This window comes from Drosophila willistoni (genome assembly GCF_018902025.1).
Source record: "Drosophila willistoni isolate 14030-0811.24 chromosome XL unlocalized genomic scaffold, UCI_dwil_1.1 Seg141, whole genome shotgun sequence".
Lineage (NCBI taxonomy): Eukaryota > Metazoa > Arthropoda > Insecta > Diptera > Drosophilidae > Drosophila > Drosophila willistoni.
The window spans coordinates 2,384,466-2,402,113 of record NW_025814052.1 but is presented as its reverse complement, the minus strand read 5'-3'; the positions used below and the strand labels follow the sequence as shown (position 1 = coordinate 2,402,113).

The following is a 17,648-nucleotide window of genomic DNA, read 5'->3' as shown; positions in this document are numbered from 1 at the left end:
TCAATTTTGCTTCAAACTGAATTTTTGGTAAATGAATGAACATTATTGAATCAACTTTTTGAAGCACCCTGTATATGTAAATATACAGACAGGCTGTGTCCTATACAAATAACTTGCACATAGCTTGAATAAATAAAACGAGAGCACAGAAATTCACAAGCAGAACCCGGAACCCTCGAGGCGGCCAAAATGTGCTCTCCATTGATAGGTACATACATATACAACTGTAATGGTGAACGTAATTGTATGGATGTCTGTGTGTGTGTGTGTGTTGACACTACCACCAAAATCATTGGCGAAACAAAACATAAACCACCACCTGCACGGTCTGCAATTGAAAGCTATCCAATCTAACATAATAACAACCAAAACGAATTTGGTATCAGAATATTTTCCTGTTTTACCTGTAATACACACATGGAGTACATACACGACAAAGGTGTGTAATGAAACCACAAAAAATCTATACATATTCTGAAAAGATTTGACATATGTACATTACATCCAAGTCGATATAATAATATCAATTACCATTGCTAGTTAAATGGTCATTTATGTCTAATATTTAGTTATACAGATAAACACATATAGATTACATCATACATATACTAAGATATACAATTTACTATCAATATACAGTCGCTACAGCTTCACCTGCTCTCTTCACACATGACCCCGATTAAAAGGTTTTTAAATTTTGTTTGGCTCACAATAGATTGGGAATCTGGAATGGTCTTAGCGTGTCTTATTGGCGGGCACAAGATTTTTAAGTGCATCCGAGGCAACTTTAACTGCAGCAGCAGCAGCAACGGGCGCAGATGTAGTTGTAGATGTCTTTGCAGACAATGGAACATCTGGACTGTGAAAGAAGTACAAGAGGAATCCAGCAGCCAGCACAATATGCGCACCCAATATGCCAATGATAAGGAATAGCGAGTACTGTGAATTACGCAAGGCGGGCGTAAGTATAGCAATAAGAACAGTGCCGGAAAGGAGTGCAGCGGTTATGACCAATAGCCATTGCAGTAAAGAGATCTGAAAGAAAGCGAATATCGAAACAATGTCGACGAAAACAAATACGAAAAGAGGAATGTTTCACTTACATTTATGACCCAAAGAATGGAGACTGGTATATAAATGGCTAAACTGTAGCCATAAATGCACATAAGTGACAATAATGATGGTGTATAGGTGGCCTTTAAATATCAAATAGAAAGAGATAGCAATAATTAAATTGAGCTAGTTGATGAACAATTCATTCTTAAGGTAATTCTTCAGTAGATGGCGAATAAGTTAAGACCGACTACTGAGAATCGTTTATGCATTCTAATTAAATACTAACACTATCAGTCTCAACGGCATCCGATTCATCAACCGGCTTCAGACTATACTTGAAAAGTGCCCACAGTATGGCTGGCAAGATGTTGGCATAAAGGAAAATACAGGTGGCTGCATACGAAACCAAATGGAAATTGTAGTGCCACTGATAACCATCATTGGCCTGATGCAAATAGTTGGCAATATTGCCGCTTATGGCAATCGAGAAGATCTGCAAGGAATTAAAAAAAAAACCATTACTGATGACTAACTCGAAGCTGTGTTTATACACGCATTTAACCCACCAAAGTGACAGTTATCCAGAATGGACCATAGAGATCGGGATTCTCGCCAATATTCATGCGTAGATAGTTTCCAGCTGCCCGTTTGGGTATCATCGAATTGACAATGCGCTCCATCACCATATAAGTATCCACATTGAAGAATTGCTGATAATACTCAATGGTCAGAAATGATAGACGACCCCCAGTTGCGACGCCTTCGGCACCATCCAGTCCTGAATTCTGATTGCCACCTCCGCCGCCTGAGCCGCCACCAAATGTTTGTGCTGACTTGCTCATATCGTAGATAAGATCGGCCAGGGGATCACCACGTTGACGTTGTGCGCTATTGCCACCAAAGCTTGCGCTACTGCCACCAGAACCACTAGCTCCAAGAGAATGCGTTGGCGAATTCACATTGATTTGCGCTGGTTGACCGCTGCCACTGTTAGTTGCGCTTGTGGTGCTATAGTCGCGAAACTGTAGCAAATCATCGGCTGTTGGGGTCTCCATGTCGTTGGATGCACTACACTATATATTATCTTGTAATATCTAGGTTCTGCAAATACAACACCCTTACACGTATATTGCCCCTTTAATATTTAATATCGATTAAAAGATGTGTCATCGATAATACCGATACTTGACATACGATAGTATTTTGTGGTATTTTTTGGATGCCGCATCGATAGTTTTGAAATACTTCGTTTTCTTTTATTTTTATAAAAATATTCATAAATTAAATTATTTTATTTATTTATTATTTTTTATTTATTTATTTTAAAATTTAATTAAGTTTTAAAATCTTAGATTGGGTCAAATAAACTATCAGTCCGCAGTAACTGCTACCTGGCAACTCTATGCCCTAACTCAACTTCTGGCAACGCCACATATACATTGCTGAAGAAAATAAAAAAAAAAACATTCACATAGTTTAAGAAAAATTGAAGAGTGAAAAAATTGATTAAATATAAAGTTCTGAACAAAGAAAAACACATAGCAACGGGGTGCCCAAGTTGGTCATCGAAGCCAACACAAATCCACAAAAAAAAATACAGAAATGCCAGTGAAAAATGGGGAATCCGATGGCGACGTTTCTGGTGCGGAATCGGAGCGCTCGAATTCCAGCCAGGCCCACGATACCTCAGATGAGGAGGAGGAGGCCAATGAATGTGATTCTGATGACTCGTCCGAAATGGATGCCAGCGAAATAGAACGACGACGAGCAGAACACATTGAGGACTTGGGTAAGTCTTGGATGCTCAAAGGGCAGGAGTTTTCCTAGAATTCCGAGTAACTTTTGTTTGATATTACAGTGAGCCTGGAACGGCAGTTTAGTCAGCTACGCGAACAGTACTATTACGAGCGTATAAATCTTATCGAACGTCAGTTGTCTGAGGTGCGTTCAGGGCGTTCGGAGGAGTATGTTCAGCCACAAAAGGAATTGGATAAGGTCTATCGCACCCGAATCGAGGTGGCCGATGTCTTGCGTAAATTCCGTTTACAGAATATCGAGCATAAATATTTATCCGAGGAACAAGCGGCAGTGCAACATTTTGAGGTAATACGCAATTTGGCGCCAAAACTATGGAATGCCCCTCTAATACCCAACACCCCCATTCTCCCCATGTTGAATCATTGCAGAGCGAAAAACAAATGGCAGTGGACAATTTACGCGAAGATTTGCATGATCGCATTCGTCGTCTGGAGGAGGATCGTCACAATGTGGACATCTCGTGGGCAGATTGGGGTACAGACAAACGACAAAGCAAAGTTCGGGGGCCTGGACGCAAAAAGGCCGTCACTGTCACTGGCCCATATGTGGTCTATATGCTGCGAGAGGAGGATATTATGGAGGACTGGACCATCATACGCAAGGCATTAAAACGATCCGCTTCCTCAACGACAACAACAGCTACGTCTGTCGGTGGTACACCCACAACGGGGGGATTGGGAGTAGGTATGGGTCTGGGTTTAAGTGTAGCAGCTATGACTGGTGTTAACGGGTAACGTTGGGGCGTGGCTGCTTGCGCCCCAATGCGTACCTGATGGCAGCAAAAGCAATTAGAATTCTCCTCCCACACATGAAAGCAAACACAAATCTTCATTTAGATGTAATCACACTGTGCTACACAATTTTCTTCACCCCAAATGTGAATGTAGATAAATTTATCCAAGTCTATGCGATTTCTTTATCCTATATTACTATTTCATTTTTCTCATCGAAAGAATTTCACTCTTCTCTCAATTAAAATTTGAACTAAACCAACGAAAAATCACATTGAATGAATCGAAAATGCTTGTTAATTCAATATGCTATCATATTGTGAAATCGTTGTCGGTTCCCAAATAAACATTGAAATGTTTAGACACTTTTTGTGTAATATTTTTTTTTTTTTTCATTATAATAGTTCAATGGAAATCTATCTTATTTCTATTGCAACTATTATAATTAGTCAGTATCCTAATGATTCTATATAAAAATAGTCTAAGGAAGGCATGGACTAGTTTTGAAATTAAGAAATCCAAATTCAATTCGATATTCACATCGATACATATGAAATGTATAAAAATTTGCTATTATTTGGTTCTAAGTACCATTTGGGGTAAAAGAAATTTGTTTCGCATTGTGTTATGTGCATAAGTTTAGTTCTCTTCCTTCCTACCCCTCCCTGATCGTTTGGCACCCTTCAAATGTGTAAATGTAAATGCAATTTTAAGGCCAATTCCCTCAAGGATGTAATTTATAATAATCGCTTAAGAGATATGTTTAATAAAAACAGAAAAAAACGACGCTACGTAACTCAAATTGAATATTTCTAAAATCCCTTGGCCTTGAGATGTTCTCGTAAAACATCCACATAGTCACCATGGATATATATTTGTCCACTAAGCTCATTGACACGCGTTGCGCAGAGTTTGCCATTACGCGCCTGTTCCACAACCGAACGTAAATCCCGTTCCAGTGCCCAGATGTCGCCTTGGATCCGACGCACTACAGTTAATCGACGCTGACCACGAAACGTGGTATTGAGATAGACGGGTACCATGTGATTCTTGGTGCGGGCCACAAAATATCCCAATTCCGTGCCATCAGCCTTCTGTGGCTGCCATCCGGACGGATATTCATTTTTGGCCAGCGGTTTGGGCACAGTTTTAGGTGGCAACAAACGTTCGACATATTTCCATTCAGGCGGATTTTGCACTACTTCAATTTCGGGATACTGTTCAATAGGTTGAACCGGCTGCGACGAACGAAAACTGGACCAAAGAGCAGGTTGCCCATGGAATGAGCGCACGGATGGTGTCGCCTAAGAGAGACGAGACCATTAAATATGGGATGTCTTTTTGCAGTAACTTAAAATTAAACTTTACCTGAGCTAACTTAGCGAATTGGCAGAGGCCACGGCTGTGCCTTAGGATTGTGGTAGCTGACATAATCTGGAAATATATTTATTTCGATAATCCTTGTGAAAAGCGGCTCCGACGGGTTCAGTTTGGTTACATATGCCACCAATGCTACCAGCTAGATATTATATTCATAGTTGCCATACACTTGGAAAGATTTTGCGTATATACTAAAATCTGGCTATCTAGCAGATCTGGCAATATCGTATTAGATTAGCTACTGGCAACGCCACTGCTATTTACCTTCAGTGCCTTATATATTAACATTTTTTATTTTTGTTTATTTATACAATTCGACACATAAAATGTCCACCTTGAGTCGACCAAAATCACCACACACGCCCACCACCATTAAGAAGGGCGAAAAGGAAGACAGTTTCTGGGATAAGTTTAGCACACTGGGACGAAAACGCGGCACTCGCGAAGGTAAGACAATTGGAGCAGTAAATAATGTTTGTGTTTAAATGAAACAAAAGGAAATTAAATGCAATGTGAAATGTTTTATGCTAAGCAGGACCACTTGTTATATACTAAATGTGTAGTTTTCCATTAGAATAAAGCTGCACAAAGCATTTAACAGCATTTCCCAAGCATAATGGGCAACAGATGTCTCTATAGCCCCAACGGCTATTATTGAGACCATTGCGTCATTTGTGACGCATACAAACAAACAGTCCAACTGTGATATGCTGGCCAGTGACGTCACCACTCATTGCTTTTCTTAATTTATTTGTTTTACAGTTAAGAAAATCCAAGAAGAAGGCAAATATGCCATCGATTCACCTGGATCACCCAACCAATATGATATACCACCAGAGGATTATGCTCTCCGTAAGCTTATTTGCTATTTATCAGCTTTAGAGAACTTTTATTTATAACTTGCCCTACCCCACAGGTGAGCACGAACAGCGCGCTGTAATTGATCCACAATCCATCAACGATCCCGAAGTGGTGAAATTGCAAAGAATCCTGGTCGATTGGATTAACGACGAGCTGGCCGAGCAGCGTATTATTGTCCAAAATTTGGAGGAGGATATGTACGATGGCCAGGTGCTGCACAAACTTTGGGAGAAACTGACGGGCAAGAAATTGGATGTGCCGGAGGTCACACAATCGGAGCAGGGCCAACATGAGAAACTCAACATTGTGCTAAAGGCTGTCAATCATGTGGGTAACTGTTTAATCTTACTGGGACCTTGATTAATTTATACATTTCTCGTTTGTTGCCATCAGACGCTTGGTTTCCATCAAAAAATACCCAAATGGTCGGTGGCCAGTGTCCATTCAAAGAACATTGTGGCTATTTTGCATTTGCTTGTGGCTCTAGTGCGCCATTTTCGTGCTCCTGTTCGTCTGCCGGAGAATGTCTTTGTCACCGTGGTGATTGCAGAGAAGAATGCTGGAGTCTTGAATGCCCAGAAATTCCAAGAGCAAATTACATCCGAGTATGATGACTTGGGTATGCGTTGTGAGAAGGATGCTTTTGATACACTGATCGATTGTGCACCCGATAAGCTGGCCGTGGTCAAGAAATCACTGATCACTTTCGTCAACAAGCATTTGGCCAAATTGAACTTTGAGATTACTGATCTAAATACGGATTTCCGTGATGGTGTCTACTTGTGCCTGCTGATGGGACTATTGGGTGGTTTCTTTGTACCCCTGCATGAGTTTCATTTAACGCCACAGGATGTCGATCAGATGGTTAACAATGTGGCGTTTGCCTTTGATTTGATGCAAGATGTGGGTCTTCCCAAGCCAAAAGCCCGTCCCGAGGATATTGTAAACATGGATTTGAAATCAACGCTGCGTGTCCTTTACAGTTTGTTCACCATGTTCAGGGAATATGCTTGAAAGTAGCATATCTATCGGGAGCAAATGAACGAAATTTTTATAACCCAATCTATATTTTTCTCTTTTTTGTCGTTTTAAGTAATTTATGTTTTATGTTTATACTCTTCGATCAGTCAGTGTCTTAACTATACTTAGAGATACATATATGTGTGTAATAATGATTGTCTAACCAATTGTGTAACCCCCGCTGGCCAATTTGTTAACTCTTCTTTACCAAGCCAAGTTAGTTGTTACTAAATGAATTTATACAATTTTATTTTTTTTTTATATTAATAAAAGCCTATTGTATAAAATCAAAAACAGGTACATGATTCCCCTGATCAGGTTATAGTGAATCGAGAACTTAATTTAATCTTCTTATTAGAGTCTTTGACTATTGTGTCACTGATGTTTAATCTAAGAATTGTTAATACAAAAGGTAGACAAAAAAACAGTCAGCAAAAATTTATTCGTGCATCATATATTTAGGAAATATTTCGGTTTAAGAGACATCAGCAGATTAGAAACAGTGAACAGGAGCATACAGTGTATATTAGGATTTAGTATTGTATTTTTAAAGAAAGTGGAACTACTGAAGTCGGGAGTTGCGGCATTCTGAAGCATCTCCCCGGAGTACGAAACATGTAAGTAGATACTTTCTTTAATTTATGGCTTTCTCTGTGCCTTGGCTTGTATTTGAAATTGACCGCAAAGTGTGTTTAGTTATCGTTATCGGTGTGTCTAGCAAAAATGACGTAAGACCAGTGTTCAGAACCTACGTTTTGCATCAAGGTGGCAACGATGCGACTACTTTTTACGATTTTCACAACAGCTGAGCGAAGTTACAAGTTTTTAGGCTCGTCTGGAACGACAGCATTAACATTGTTCATACGCCGCCACAGTCATAACTACGATTTCAATCAGCAGCAACAGAATATTGGAGCAACACGTGAGGAAGCTCGTTTGATTATACGCCGATTGCAGAAGACTATTTTACGCTTATTGCGGAATCCCGATTTCTATAATATGGCAACGCCGTCATTCCAGCAGGATCAACAGCAGCATGAGGACGAGTCTCAGTTCAATTCGCATGCCTCTAGGCAAACCGGTAGACAGGATAGCAATTGCCGCACATGCAATGACTTTAAATCATGGTCGAAGCAACAGCGTCTAATCTCGAATGCCCAAAATGCCAAGGTAAGCAGCGGATGAATTGCGTTATTTCAATCGGTAACTACTAATCGGTATATTCTTGCTTGTCATTTTAGGAGAAACATATGGCCGTCGCTGAGAAGCTGACCGTAAAGGCACAGGACGCTGACCAGCAGCGAGATGATTGTCCCTTGGATAAGGTTCGCTTGGGTATCTCAACATGGGGACTTCTTCATACTATGGCTGCGTTTTATTCCGACAATCCAACGGACAGGGAGAAACGGGATATGAAAACCTTTTTCGAAGTCCTATCTCGCCTTTATCCATGTGAATTTTGTGCCAAAGATTTTCGTACCGAGTAAATATGCATACATTTTGAAATACGTTTCACTCTTACTCTATCTCCCTTTCTCTGACTCTAATTATTTCCCTCTCTATCTATTCCAGTTTGGATGTGAATCCAATCAATGTGAATTCTCAAAAGGATCTCACCCTGTGGCTTTGCAAATTCCATAATCGAGTCAATGATAAATTGGGCAAACCAATCTTCGACTGTAGTAAAGTTAACGAGAGATGGCGTGATGGCTGGTTGGATGGTTCCTGTGATTAGAATACGAAGAATCCTACATAAACAGTCACCATCACCGGCAGCCCACCCACCTTAGCATTATCCTTCCCTCATCATCAGCATTTCACAAAATTTGCTTTACCATGTTTTGGGCAAATATTCAACTCACTTATTGCTCAACATAGTCAGCTATTCCACAAAAGCAACTAGTCGGAAGAGGGGAATCAGCCCCCTAGGTCAAGTGCAAAATGCGGATATATGGGCCAAATTGGTAGTAATCTGTTTAAACCTGATCAATGTTTACTTTCTGCCAGTTCATGTTTAAACAACCGATCACTTACAATACGCCATAAAGATGCCCTCAATGCCGACAACCGAAACGATATGAAAAGACAAAAGTTCAAGAAAATATTAAAAATTATGTTGTATTGTAGAGACAGACAAAAAAAATTAAAAAGAAATTGAAACTTCTTGGCAGATGACCAAGCATTTAATATGTACAAATTCGCTTTTATTTTTATTACTAGAATTACACAACTTATTCCTATGACTGATAAGCTCCAGCAACATGGCCCAGTGGAGGGCCATTTATTTTTGTTGAGTCACCATGCTAAACGCAATGCTTTGGTTCATTCATGAAATGTTCTTGGAGATTTTCTATTCTCAATCCACTCTAAACTAGTCATATATTTAAATATTAGAGTTTAATTCGAGCTGCTATATCTTTCAAACCCATGATAATGCAATGGACCGTTGACAATGTTTGCTAAATGTCCATTTAGAGACTTTTCATAAAGACTTAAATTACTTAAAATTTACCTAATTAATGACTAACGCCTATAATATATTTTGAAACGTCTGCTTCACCAATATATATATATATTAATAGTTGGATTAAAATGTTTTTTTTTTTACTTATGGTATAAGATGTTTTCTAAAAAAAAAAAAATTTTAAAAACCACGAGCCTCCCCACATCGGGAATATTCACATACATACATATGTATGTATATATTGACCTGATTCCTGCTACTATTTTGTCAACAATTAGCCACGTTTGTTAACGCTCACACACAAATCGTACACCTTGCTACATGTCAAATTGTAATCAAAAAGGCTATACCTACGAATAGAATAGAAACTGTCATCAAGATATATAGATTTTTTTCTAAACAGTTTGTAAATTTTTGAAATCAACTTACTTTGGCTTTGTCTGTCACTACTAAATGAAACATTATTAGATTTATTTCAGACTAGATTTCACCAGCTCAGGCAAACACAACTATGGAGCCAGCCGATAACTTGATTGAAGACCTTTTGGTCGAAGATTTAAGTGAGGAGTACAATAAGGTGATATCCAATATGGACAAATTAGAAGAACGCTACGACAAATTCAGTCAATATCGGCAAGAGATATCCGAGGAAGTAAGTATTTTATTGGAAAACCCTAATGTAAGAATATCAATATAAAGCCCAACATAAATTTAAAGCTGAAGAAGTTATCCTATGATATGAATAAGTTGGCCGAAAATGTCCTTGAAACTCACAAGTATGGAATACAGCAGGCAGATATAACGAAAAATGCTCAAATGGAATCGACTCGTTTTCTAGAAGAGCTTCAAGAAGAAGAAAATTTCAAGTAAGCTTAGTAACTTTTTTTTGGTTCTCAATTTTGAATACCAAAGCAAATTTTTGGTCAATTTGTAGGAATATCTTGGAGTCGAATGAAGACTTTCTGGAAATTCCAAATGAAGAAGTCTTGGAGAAGTAGGATTGAAAACAGTTCAAATTTGTTACATTTAATTTATATTTTGAGACCCGCTTCATAAATTAATCAGTTCAGTTTGATATAAAATAAAGGATCTTTCATTCAATCAGTAAATCTTGGAATGTATTTTAAAAAGCTTAAAAATTAAAAAAAAATTTTTATTCATTACGATCGTCCTAGAAACCCAACACCTTTTGTCCTGCGATACAATTTGTGGATATTACAAAAGTTGGCAAAATGTTTTTAAATAACCATTGACTTTGATAATCTCTAATCTAGTGAGTGTCCTTACTTTTTTGTTGGAAATCTATCAAGTTATAGCTTTAAAAAATAGAAAATTGTCGACCAAGTAGGCCACGATTTTTGTTTAAGGCTATTAAAGGCGAACGCTTGTAATGTCACAGAATCAGTGTCAACTTGAAAGCAAGCATTAGCCACGTTTGTAGTAGGTAAGTATATAAAACTAAAAGAAAAAGATTTCGTTCCGTTTGGCAAGAAACAAATCTAGATGGTTAATAACGGAGGACTTTTCAAATTTCGCGACGTTGCCACATCTTTAATTATAGCTGTTTGGAGAGCGCCAATTATTGAAAAATCAACAAATCATTGCCAACAATTTTTAAATTAATAACAATAATATGCAAATCATAATTACTCATCTAAATGTGTAAGTAAATTTACATAGAGACAAAAAAAAAAACAGCCGGCAACAAACAAATACATTTACCGTTTGATAACACTGGCTCTGACGGTCAGCCTTTTTTGCACTTAATTTTGAATAATTATTGTATGTTAATGCAGGTACTGTTTGATAAAGAGCTAATAGTGCAAATTGGCTAAGCGAGAAGCTGCATTTTGGCCCACATGGGAAGCAACAAGTTTATCCGATTATTTTGCTCCGCTCGTCGATTGCTATTGCAACAACACCAACAACAACTACAACTGGGGGCTAAAGTGCTTAAAGATCGTTTAACGCAGCGCAATTTCAGCAATATTAAAATGCTAAAATATCTAAATCAAGCTGAAGCTATTAAGGTAGACCAAATACTATTTAATGAGTACAAATTTAGTGTGGATCAATTGATGGAATTGGCCGGCCTAAGTTGTGCTCATGCGGTGGCCAAATGTTTTCCCTCACCTTGCCAAGGCAACGACGACAAGGCTGGAAAACTCCGGGTCTTGGTCTGCTGTGGTCCCGGCAATAATGGTGGCGATGGTCTTGTCTGTGCCCGTCATTTAGCCCTAATGGGCTATGAGCCAACAATATATTATCCAAAACCGACTGCAAAACCATTGTACGAGAATTTGCATCACCAGTGCGAGCTGATGGAGATATCTACAATATCTCAATGTCCCAGTGTTGAGGAGGCTGCTCACTCGTATCATCTTATTGTGGATGCTTTGTTTGGCTTTAGTTTTAAGCCGCCAGTAAGATCTGATTTCTTGTCTGTGATGGAGTTGATGCAACAAACGAAAATACCCATAGCCAGGTAACTGGTCTTGTCTGACTCGCTCTCTGTCTATTTAGTTTTCCTAATGCTTTATCGCTTTCTTTTTTTGCAGTATTGACATACCAAGTGGCTGGGATGTAGAGAAGGGTAAACTAAACGATTGTGAACTGGAGCCCAAATTGCTGATCTCTCTTACTGCACCCAAGCTGTGTGCCAAACACTTTAAGGGCCAATATCATTATTTAGGCGGACGATTTGTACCCCCAGCCCTACAACGTCAATATGAATTAAATTTACCAAATTATCCTGGTACAGAGCTTTGCGTGAAATTGTCATAAAACAAAATTGATCAATCAATATACATATGTATAAAGTAGGATGCGAGCGAATTCATTGATGAATATTTGTTTGTTTTTATTTAACTGTACACAAATTGTATTCTCTAAGCTCTATTTATACAATCTATTATAATTCTTACGCCGGCGATCCTCTTCAAAGTTATTATTGCGAGCCCATTCTTTAAGATTACCTTTAGCGCGCAGCATGGCCGATTTGGAGTCCAAATCTCGCATGACAAATGGGGAGAAGCCAGCTATATAATCATCATCCATGGCATTTGTTTTCGTTTTGGCCACACGCGATGGCATTTGTCGGGGCATTGGTTGATCTTCGAAAAGAATGGGATTCCTTGAGTGTTTGCCACCTTGGAAGCGGGGCAAACTTTGATTCTTGTATTTAGTTGTCAGAGGTCGGCGTGTATTGATGTGAATAACTTGCTTGCCGGTCTCATCCAAGCTGACGGAGACACGTTTAAGCGTCTTATTACCACAATTGGGACAAAAGACTTTGGTCATAATGCTGGTGGTCTTGAAGCAGGCATAACAACGCAGTATATAGGTGCGCAATTGTTTGATAATGCGTCCATTAAGGGCGGCTAAATGAAGATTTAGCTGCTTTAGCACATTCTGGAGGGCGTAATCGGTGGTCATGCATGCCACCGTGGGTAATAGATCCTCTTCTACCTTGCCTTCAAGTTGCTTTTTGGCCTTCTTAATGTTTGAATGGGTAATCCAACCATCGCTGCCGACCTCATCATCATCAATGTTAGTAGAAGCAGCCGTTGAGGGCTCATCGTCGTTCTCTTCAATTGTTGTATCTGTTTTGGCATCAGCCACCACTAAAAGATCACAGGTCTCTTGATCTTCTTCAGCAGTTGCCTCGCACTTTAATTTATCAAAGAGTTTATCTAGCTCTTCTTGCGAAATATCATCATCGTTTTCATTTTCATTAGCATTATCCAATGGTAACTCTTTACCCTCTATTTGAGCCTCAATGCTGGCTTTTACCTTATCCACAACATCCTTTGCGTTCTCTTCTGGCTCTCCTTCATGTCCACTGTCATCTTCATCCTCGCCTTCACTGCCTGTAGCCTCCTCATCATCTTCCTCCTCATCCTCTTCACCTTCGGGCATATACCAACCGACTAAACGCTTATTATTCACATCCTGCATCACCTCCGGTTGCTCTTTGGATGCAATTGTTTGTGGCATTACTGGCTCAGTACGCAAATGGGCAGTTCCAACTTCATCGGCTTCTAGCTCATAGCTGAGAGCTATCACCTTCAAATCGATGCCAGATAAACTGGCATAATCGCCAGTCTTTTTGGCAAACTCCACACAATGCTTAACGCTTTCGGCACGCGGCTCACGAATTTGCAAATCAAATGGCAATACACAAAGCCGACGAATTTGCCTTTTATTACGCACTTCAGCGACTACGTCTGGCACGGTGAGAACATTCTCAGCGTATTCCTGGAACATTGTAAGATTACAATTTGAACAGTGAGTTACAATTCGTTTCCACTTACATTTAATGGTACTGCATTGATAAACGCTGTGGTATCTGCTATGAGATATTTGATCTTCTGCTTTGTCTCACTCATTGTCTACTCATTTAAGCAATAATAAATAACAAAAACGAAAACAATTTCTGTTTTGCACGTGTTAACGTTGCCAGCAGTGTTACCACTCTATGTTTTAACTAATGTTATCGATTGTGGCAACCCTGGTCGAATTGACACCTCGTTCAGCACAGCTGTCTGTTCGTTCTATCTCTCTCCTTCTCTCTGGTATTATTTAATATTGAGGAATTTACGTTAAAATTTGTTACTTTCCTGTGAGAAACTTAAATAAAACAATAGACCTCAAGATGACTAAAGCACCGGAATCTGTTGCCCTCGACCAACTTGATAAGGAACAAATGAAAACCGTAAGTAAATTATCATAATTGTGACCACATTAAAGTTATCAATATGTGATGCAATTTGCCGACAGGGCAAAACGTTCAACAAATGTATTAATATTTATTTTAAATAGTTCTCGGATTTTCTCATGTCGTACAATAAACTGTCCGAAATGTGTTTCACTGACTGCGTGCGCGATTTCACTTCACGCGATGTTCAGGAAAAAGAGGTAACTAGGAAATCCTTAAAATTTGGCAACGATATTAATATTATTTGTTTGTTTCGCAGGAGAAATGCTCACTGAACTGCATGGAAAAGTACCTGAAGATGAACCAACGTATATCGCAAAGATTCCAGGAGTTCCAAATGATAACAAATGAGAATGCTATGGCAATGGCCAAAAAGACAGGACAACTGTAAGATCACGTTAAGCATCAGCCAGCCGTTGTTGGATCAGGAATCGATGGAGGTGCGACAAATAGTTTAATATACAGTTTTTATAAACACTAGCACACACATACACACACACCAAATTAACTATAATTGTGCATTTTTGTTGCATTTTGAGAATTGAGAGAAAACAAAAATGAAAAAACCTTGTGAAACATTTCCTTAAGGATTCGAATAATTTGTAGTTTATTATCATAATTATTAGAACTATTATTGTTGCTATGTAAAAGATTTCGACACGAAATTGTTGATCCAACCAGCCCAACATCCAGCAAAATCGGAGTGGGAACTGGATCTAGTCAAGAGCGTCCTCATCTCATCATAATCATTTGTTTGTTCCCCTTTCCTCTTTCTTTTTTTTAAGCAGTTCAGCCTCATGACATTTTGCCTGCCCTTAGTTGCTAATTGAAGCATAAAAAAAATGCCTTTAAAAACTACGTTTTAAGTAACGTTAAGACAAGAAGGGATAAATGCCCCCCATAATAATGGGTTAAGATATCCACGATTTTTACATTTAGTTAGGTGTATACGTGATCTCTATAGCATAGTCGAGTGTCAACGACTGTGACTATGGTCAATACTACTACGATTTGTTGCAATTGCAGATTCCTCAATGACTGGTGCTAGGCGCTTCCGATGCAAAACCTTCGGCTTCGGTAATCAGGGCATATTCCAATATAACGCGTCCCTCTTTGTATCTATATTCAACAATGACAATTAACTGATATCGGTAGTTTGAGATTACACTTACTTTTGTGTTTCGTCGGTTGCAAACTCATACATCCAACCCAACTTGGCTCCGCAATTTTTGCACATAACGTCCCGGACCATGTGACGACCGGTTAGCATTACACGTTCCTGTATATTGCTGAAGGTCAGGTTCACAACTCGCTTGAACAGATAGGCACGACCTGGTTGTTGGTATTAAGGGATTCGTTTTGCATTGCATAAGCAAACATTTAGAAAGGGTGAGAGGGAGGTGTCAACACTCACCAGTTGCTCCAGTAAACCGTGTGCTGATCAATTGGCTGCGATTTGTTAGATTCGTTTGGCACTGAGCGCAATTGAATAGCTTCACGCCACCCAAATGCTCCAGAAAGATGCGTCCCATTTCGCTTCTCTTGCACGCTCGCTCGGGCTCGTTCCCTCTCACTCTCTGTCTGTCTCGGTGTCTCTTTTTCAGTCACTCACACGCAATGCGTCAGCGTTCCTTTGTTTGACTTGATAGTCTGTCTCTGCAAATGCATAGTGCAAATAAAAATTAGTTTTATTTAAAGTTCTTGTTGGAATCGTTTAATAATTAACTTGATACTCTGTTTCCTTTTGTTCGTGATTTGCGCAATGAAATAAAAATGCCACAGAATATATATACATATGTATGTATATACACTTACACAGCTGATTTTTTGGTAGTCCCCAAAAATGTGTTATTATTGTTCTTATAACAATTCACTACGAAAGCAAAAAAAGGTTAGAACAGAAAGTTCATAATTTAAGTATACTCTCAGGTGGTCGTTTTGCGTTTATATCTACGAACTGGTGAAGGTGAATGTGAATTATTGCGACGCTTCTAAAATGAAAACAATGCAATGCAAAAAGATTTCTAGGGTTGTCGCTGCAGTCAGGTGCATCTTCACTATCGATATACATTATTATCGGTTTATATTATTTGAAAAATCTGCAACAGTTTAAAAAGTTATTCAAATCACAAATAATATCTCAGATTAATAAATATGGTTAAATTTTAGAAAAAGATCTGATTTATCTCAAATGCATTACATGTCAACAATAATATCAAAGGTTGAAAAAATATGTTTCATTTGACAATAATGTAACTATACTAAACACTATACATAAATATTCAAATATTGCATGAAAATGTGAACAAATATTGCCGAGAAAGGCAAGAAAATTAAATATTTAAAGAATCAGTTATCTTTTCAAATTTTGCGTTTCGAAAATTAATCGATAAGCGTATGTCAACTCTGAGCCACAGCTGTTGCCTACACGTGATTCTTGCTGTTCCCAAGATTGTTGTTGTTGTTGCTGCCCCCGTTGCGTGTACATTTGCCTTTTTTTCAAAGTCAAACAAATTTTGTTTGTTTTGTTTTTCTTTTGGATTTCCAACAAAACATTCATATCGTAAGACAACCATTCTGGAAACATGGCGGGATCCATATAAAAATTTTGTTTGGTTGACGGCAAGTGGAAAGAGAAAGACACGCACACACATACACACCTGGACCCACATCCACATCCAGATAATGCAATCCTTGCGCTGCCCTCTACGTACCTTTATACTGACAGCCACCCGTAACGGCCGGCGCAATCTCAACCAGCCACAACCGAGAAGTGGCTTAACGACAGGAAATGGAAATGGAGTTAGAGCTGGAGCTGGAGCCGGTGCCGGTGTCGGAGCATTGCAAAAGCTAAGAGAATGGCATACTGCCGCCTTTAGCAAAAAGTTTCTGCTCTTTACAAATGTTGGCATCTCGCTGTCCCTCAGCTGTGTTGGCGATGTCCTCGAGCAGCATCTAGAGATTTATTGTGGGGAAATCGAGCGTTTCGATAAGACCAGGACGACACACATGGCCACCAGTGGCGTTACTGTTGGGGTCATCTGCCATTACTGGTATCAAATGCTCGATAAACGTATGCCCGGACGCTCCATGCGTGTGGTGGCCAAAAAGATTATACTCGATCAGTTGATCTGTTCCCCTGTTTATATCTCAGTGTTTTTTGTCACGCTCGGCCTACTAGAGAACAAGGACAGGCATGAAGTGTGGGAGGAGATCAAGGACAAGGCCTGGAAGCTATATGCAGCCGAATGGACAGTATGGCCTTTGGCTCAATTCATTAACTTCTATTGGATACCCACGCATTATCGGATATTCTACGATAACATCATCAGTCTGGGCTACGATGTGCTAACCTCGAAGGTGAAGCATAAAAAGCCTTAACGACCGATCGAAACAAAAAAAAAACAAAAAAATAAATTTAGAATTTTAAATCTTATTTTGTAATTATTTATTTTATTATTTTTGAAAGAACTTTGTAAATACAGAACAACCGATATATGTATGTACACATCTATATAGCTAAATTTCTGTGAATACTTTGTATATATAAATGTACATTCAGTGTGGACCAAAAGAAAGAAGGAAAGAAAGAGAAAGAAAT

At 38.9% G+C, this 17,648-nt stretch overlaps 11 protein-coding genes across 12 annotated transcripts; 7 read left to right on the top strand and 4 right to left on the bottom strand.

Moving 5' to 3' along the window:
• Positions 1-515: 515 nt before the first annotated feature.
• LOC6648582 (protein YIPF1) lies at positions 516-2,204 on the bottom strand. The gene is made up of 4 exons (XM_002071129.3): positions 1,623-2,204; positions 1,343-1,549; positions 1,104-1,196; positions 516-1,035 (listed from the first exon to the last, which is right to left on the bottom strand). Exons 1-4 carry the CDS (start codon positions 2,109-2,111, stop codon positions 736-738), a joined length of 1,089 nt encoding a protein of 362 aa, XP_002071165.1. The 5' UTR covers positions 2,112-2,204; the 3' UTR covers positions 516-735.
• Positions 2,205-2,481: 277 nt separating this feature from the next.
• LOC6648581 (breast cancer metastasis-suppressor 1 homolog) lies at positions 2,482-4,401 on the top strand. Its single transcript, XM_002071128.4, has 3 exons — positions 2,482-2,845; positions 2,915-3,159; positions 3,243-4,401. The coding sequence occupies exons 1-3, from the start codon at positions 2,659-2,661 to the stop codon at positions 3,606-3,608; spliced, it is 798 nt and encodes a 265-aa protein (XP_002071164.1). The 5' UTR covers positions 2,482-2,658; the 3' UTR covers positions 3,609-4,401.
• Positions 4,313-5,127, bottom strand: LOC6648580 (probable 39S ribosomal protein L49, mitochondrial). Its single transcript, XM_002071127.4, has 2 exons — positions 4,974-5,127; positions 4,313-4,909 (listed from the first exon to the last, which is right to left on the bottom strand). The coding sequence occupies exons 1-2, from the start codon at positions 5,034-5,036 to the stop codon at positions 4,418-4,420; spliced, it is 555 nt and encodes a 184-aa protein (XP_002071163.1). The 5' UTR covers positions 5,037-5,127; the 3' UTR covers positions 4,313-4,417.
• Positions 5,128-5,226: 99 nt separating this feature from the next.
• LOC6648579 (beta-parvin) lies at positions 5,227-7,155 on the top strand. The gene is made up of 4 exons (XM_002071126.4): positions 5,227-5,432; positions 5,748-5,837; positions 5,902-6,173; positions 6,240-7,155. Exons 1-4 carry the CDS (start codon positions 5,312-5,314, stop codon positions 6,858-6,860), a joined length of 1,104 nt encoding a protein of 367 aa, XP_002071162.2. The 5' UTR covers positions 5,227-5,311; the 3' UTR covers positions 6,861-7,155.
• An 89-nt stretch (positions 7,156-7,244) lies between these two features.
• Positions 7,245-9,053, top strand: LOC6648578 (FAD-linked sulfhydryl oxidase ALR). Its single transcript, XM_002071125.4, has 4 exons — positions 7,245-7,483; positions 7,563-8,036; positions 8,108-8,349; positions 8,439-9,053. The coding sequence occupies exons 2-4, from the start codon at positions 7,641-7,643 to the stop codon at positions 8,599-8,601; spliced, it is 801 nt and encodes a 266-aa protein (XP_002071161.2). The 5' UTR covers positions 7,245-7,483; positions 7,563-7,640; the 3' UTR covers positions 8,602-9,053.
• Positions 9,054-9,740: 687 nt separating this feature from the next.
• LOC6648577 lies at positions 9,741-10,439 on the top strand. The gene is made up of 3 exons (XM_002071124.4): positions 9,741-9,982; positions 10,048-10,196; positions 10,265-10,439. The coding sequence occupies exons 1-3, from the start codon at positions 9,842-9,844 to the stop codon at positions 10,326-10,328; spliced, it is 354 nt and encodes a 117-aa protein (XP_002071160.1). The 5' UTR covers positions 9,741-9,841; the 3' UTR covers positions 10,329-10,439.
• A 364-nt stretch (positions 10,440-10,803) lies between these two features.
• LOC6648576 (NAD(P)H-hydrate epimerase) lies at positions 10,804-12,177 on the top strand. 2 transcript variants are annotated; one of them, XM_047011388.1, is made up of 3 exons: positions 10,804-10,992; positions 11,127-11,815; positions 11,889-12,177. In XM_047011388.1, the coding sequence occupies exons 2-3, from the start codon at positions 11,190-11,192 to the stop codon at positions 12,112-12,114; spliced, it is 852 nt and encodes a 283-aa protein (XP_046867344.1). In that variant the 5' UTR covers positions 10,804-10,992; positions 11,127-11,189; the 3' UTR covers positions 12,115-12,177. The 2 variants fall into 2 exon arrangements, with proteins under 2 accessions (XP_046867344.1, XP_002071159.2); XM_002071123.4 differs by lacking the exon at positions 10,804-10,992 and having other exon boundaries at positions 11,041-11,815.
• On the bottom strand, positions 12,166-13,818 carry LOC6648575 (RNA-binding protein NOB1). Its single transcript, XM_002071122.3, has 2 exons — positions 13,644-13,818; positions 12,166-13,587 (listed from the first exon to the last, which is right to left on the bottom strand). The coding sequence occupies exons 1-2, from the start codon at positions 13,716-13,718 to the stop codon at positions 12,226-12,228; spliced, it is 1,437 nt and encodes a 478-aa protein (XP_002071158.1). The 5' UTR covers positions 13,719-13,818; the 3' UTR covers positions 12,166-12,225.
• Positions 13,819-13,870: 52 nt separating this feature from the next.
• On the top strand, positions 13,871-14,646 carry LOC6648343 (mitochondrial import inner membrane translocase subunit Tim9). The gene is made up of 3 exons (XM_002071121.4): positions 13,871-14,044; positions 14,152-14,247; positions 14,307-14,646. The coding sequence occupies exons 1-3, from the start codon at positions 13,985-13,987 to the stop codon at positions 14,436-14,438; spliced, it is 288 nt and encodes a 95-aa protein (XP_002071157.1). The 5' UTR covers positions 13,871-13,984; the 3' UTR covers positions 14,439-14,646.
• Positions 14,626-16,063, bottom strand: LOC6648342 (protein yippee). Its single transcript, XM_002071120.4, has 4 exons — positions 15,863-16,063; positions 15,462-15,703; positions 15,220-15,379; positions 14,626-15,166 (listed from the first exon to the last, which is right to left on the bottom strand). The coding sequence occupies exons 2-4, from the start codon at positions 15,577-15,579 to the stop codon at positions 15,079-15,081; spliced, it is 366 nt and encodes a 121-aa protein (XP_002071156.1). The 5' UTR covers positions 15,580-15,703; positions 15,863-16,063; the 3' UTR covers positions 14,626-15,078.
• A 262-nt stretch (positions 16,064-16,325) lies between these two features.
• Positions 16,326-17,561, top strand: LOC6648341 (mpv17-like protein 2). The gene has a single exon (XM_002071119.4). It carries the CDS (start codon positions 16,445-16,447, stop codon positions 17,426-17,428), a length of 984 nt encoding a protein of 327 aa, XP_002071155.2. The 5' UTR covers positions 16,326-16,444; the 3' UTR covers positions 17,429-17,561.
• The last annotated feature ends 87 nt before the right edge of the window (positions 17,562-17,648 follow it).

What these genes read in the sequence shown, in the direction of transcription:
- LOC6648576 (XM_047011388.1), top strand. Translation starts at nt 11,190, where the DNA reads ATGGGAAGCAACAAGTTTATCCGATTATTTTGCTCCGCTCGTCGATTG. An exon ending in ACGAAAATACCCATAGCCAG is followed by an intron (nt 11,816 to 11,888) that starts GTAACTGGTCTT and finishes CTTTTTTTGCAG; the next exon opens with TATTGACATACCAAGTGGCT.
- LOC6648579 (XM_002071126.4), top strand. Translation starts at nt 5,312, where the DNA reads ATGTCCACCTTGAGTCGACCAAAATCACCACACACGCCCACCACCATT. An exon ending in AAAACGCGGCACTCGCGAAG is followed by an intron (nt 5,433 to 5,747) that starts GTAAGACAATTG and finishes TTTGTTTTACAG; the next exon opens with TTAAGAAAATCCAAGAAGAA. An exon ending in ACCAGAGGATTATGCTCTCC is followed by an intron (nt 5,838 to 5,901) that starts GTAAGCTTATTT and finishes CCTACCCCACAG; the next exon opens with GTGAGCACGAACAGCGCGCT.
- LOC6648341 (XM_002071119.4), top strand. Translation starts at nt 16,445, where the DNA reads ATGTCAACTCTGAGCCACAGCTGTTGCCTACACGTGATTCTTGCTGTT.
- LOC6648578 (XM_002071125.4), top strand. Translation starts at nt 7,641, where the DNA reads ATGCGACTACTTTTTACGATTTTCACAACAGCTGAGCGAAGTTACAAG. An exon ending in CGAATGCCCAAAATGCCAAG is followed by an intron (nt 8,037 to 8,107) that starts GTAAGCAGCGGA and finishes TTGTCATTTTAG; the next exon opens with GAGAAACATATGGCCGTCGC. An exon ending in GCCAAAGATTTTCGTACCGA is followed by an intron (nt 8,350 to 8,438) that starts GTAAATATGCAT and finishes TATCTATTCCAG; the next exon opens with TTTGGATGTGAATCCAATCA.
- LOC6648582 (XM_002071129.3), bottom strand. Translation starts at nt 2,111, where the DNA reads ATGGAGACCCCAACAGCCGATGATTTGCTACAGTTTCGCGACTATAGC. An exon ending in ATGCCGTTGAGACTGATAGT is followed by an intron (nt 1,197 to 1,342) that starts GTTAGTATTTAA and finishes TGATATTTAAAG; the next exon opens with GCCACCTATACACCATCATT. An exon ending in CCATTCTTTGGGTCATAAAT is followed by an intron (nt 1,036 to 1,103) that starts GTAAGTGAAACA and finishes GCTTTCTTTCAG; the next exon opens with ATCTCTTTACTGCAATGGCT.
- LOC6648581 (XM_002071128.4), top strand. Translation starts at nt 2,659, where the DNA reads ATGCCAGTGAAAAATGGGGAATCCGATGGCGACGTTTCTGGTGCGGAA. An exon ending in AGAACACATTGAGGACTTGG is followed by an intron (nt 2,846 to 2,914) that starts GTAAGTCTTGGA and finishes TTGATATTACAG; the next exon opens with TGAGCCTGGAACGGCAGTTT. An exon ending in CGGCAGTGCAACATTTTGAG is followed by an intron (nt 3,160 to 3,242) that starts GTAATACGCAAT and finishes GAATCATTGCAG; the next exon opens with AGCGAAAAACAAATGGCAGT.
- LOC6648342 (XM_002071120.4), bottom strand. Translation starts at nt 15,579, where the DNA reads ATGGGACGCATCTTTCTGGAGCATTTGGGTGGCGTGAAGCTATTCAAT. An exon ending in ACGGTTTACTGGAGCAACTG is followed by an intron (nt 15,380 to 15,461) that starts GTGAGTGTTGAC and finishes ACCAACAACCAG; the next exon opens with GTCGTGCCTATCTGTTCAAG. An exon ending in GCAACCGACGAAACACAAAA is followed by an intron (nt 15,167 to 15,219) that starts GTAAGTGTAATC and finishes TGTTGAATATAG; the next exon opens with ATACAAAGAGGGACGCGTTA.
- LOC6648575 (XM_002071122.3), bottom strand. Translation starts at nt 13,718, where the DNA reads ATGAGTGAGACAAAGCAGAAGATCAAATATCTCATAGCAGATACCACA. An exon ending in TCAATGCAGTACCATTAAAT is followed by an intron (nt 13,588 to 13,643) that starts GTAAGTGGAAAC and finishes ACAATGTTCCAG; the next exon opens with GAATACGCTGAGAATGTTCT.
- LOC6648580 (XM_002071127.4), bottom strand. Translation starts at nt 5,036, where the DNA reads ATGTCAGCTACCACAATCCTAAGGCACAGCCGTGGCCTCTGCCAATTC. An exon ending in AATTCGCTAAGTTAGCTCAG is followed by an intron (nt 4,910 to 4,973) that starts GTAAAGTTTAAT and finishes CGTCTCTCTTAG; the next exon opens with GCGACACCATCCGTGCGCTC.
- LOC6648577 (XM_002071124.4), top strand. Translation starts at nt 9,842, where the DNA reads ATGGAGCCAGCCGATAACTTGATTGAAGACCTTTTGGTCGAAGATTTA. An exon ending in GGCAAGAGATATCCGAGGAA is followed by an intron (nt 9,983 to 10,047) that starts GTAAGTATTTTA and finishes ATAAATTTAAAG; the next exon opens with CTGAAGAAGTTATCCTATGA. An exon ending in CAAGAAGAAGAAAATTTCAA is followed by an intron (nt 10,197 to 10,264) that starts GTAAGCTTAGTA and finishes GTCAATTTGTAG; the next exon opens with GAATATCTTGGAGTCGAATG.
- LOC6648343 (XM_002071121.4), top strand. Translation starts at nt 13,985, where the DNA reads ATGACTAAAGCACCGGAATCTGTTGCCCTCGACCAACTTGATAAGGAA. An exon ending in ATAAGGAACAAATGAAAACC is followed by an intron (nt 14,045 to 14,151) that starts GTAAGTAAATTA and finishes TATTTTAAATAG; the next exon opens with TTCTCGGATTTTCTCATGTC. An exon ending in GCGATGTTCAGGAAAAAGAG is followed by an intron (nt 14,248 to 14,306) that starts GTAACTAGGAAA and finishes TTTGTTTCGCAG; the next exon opens with GAGAAATGCTCACTGAACTG.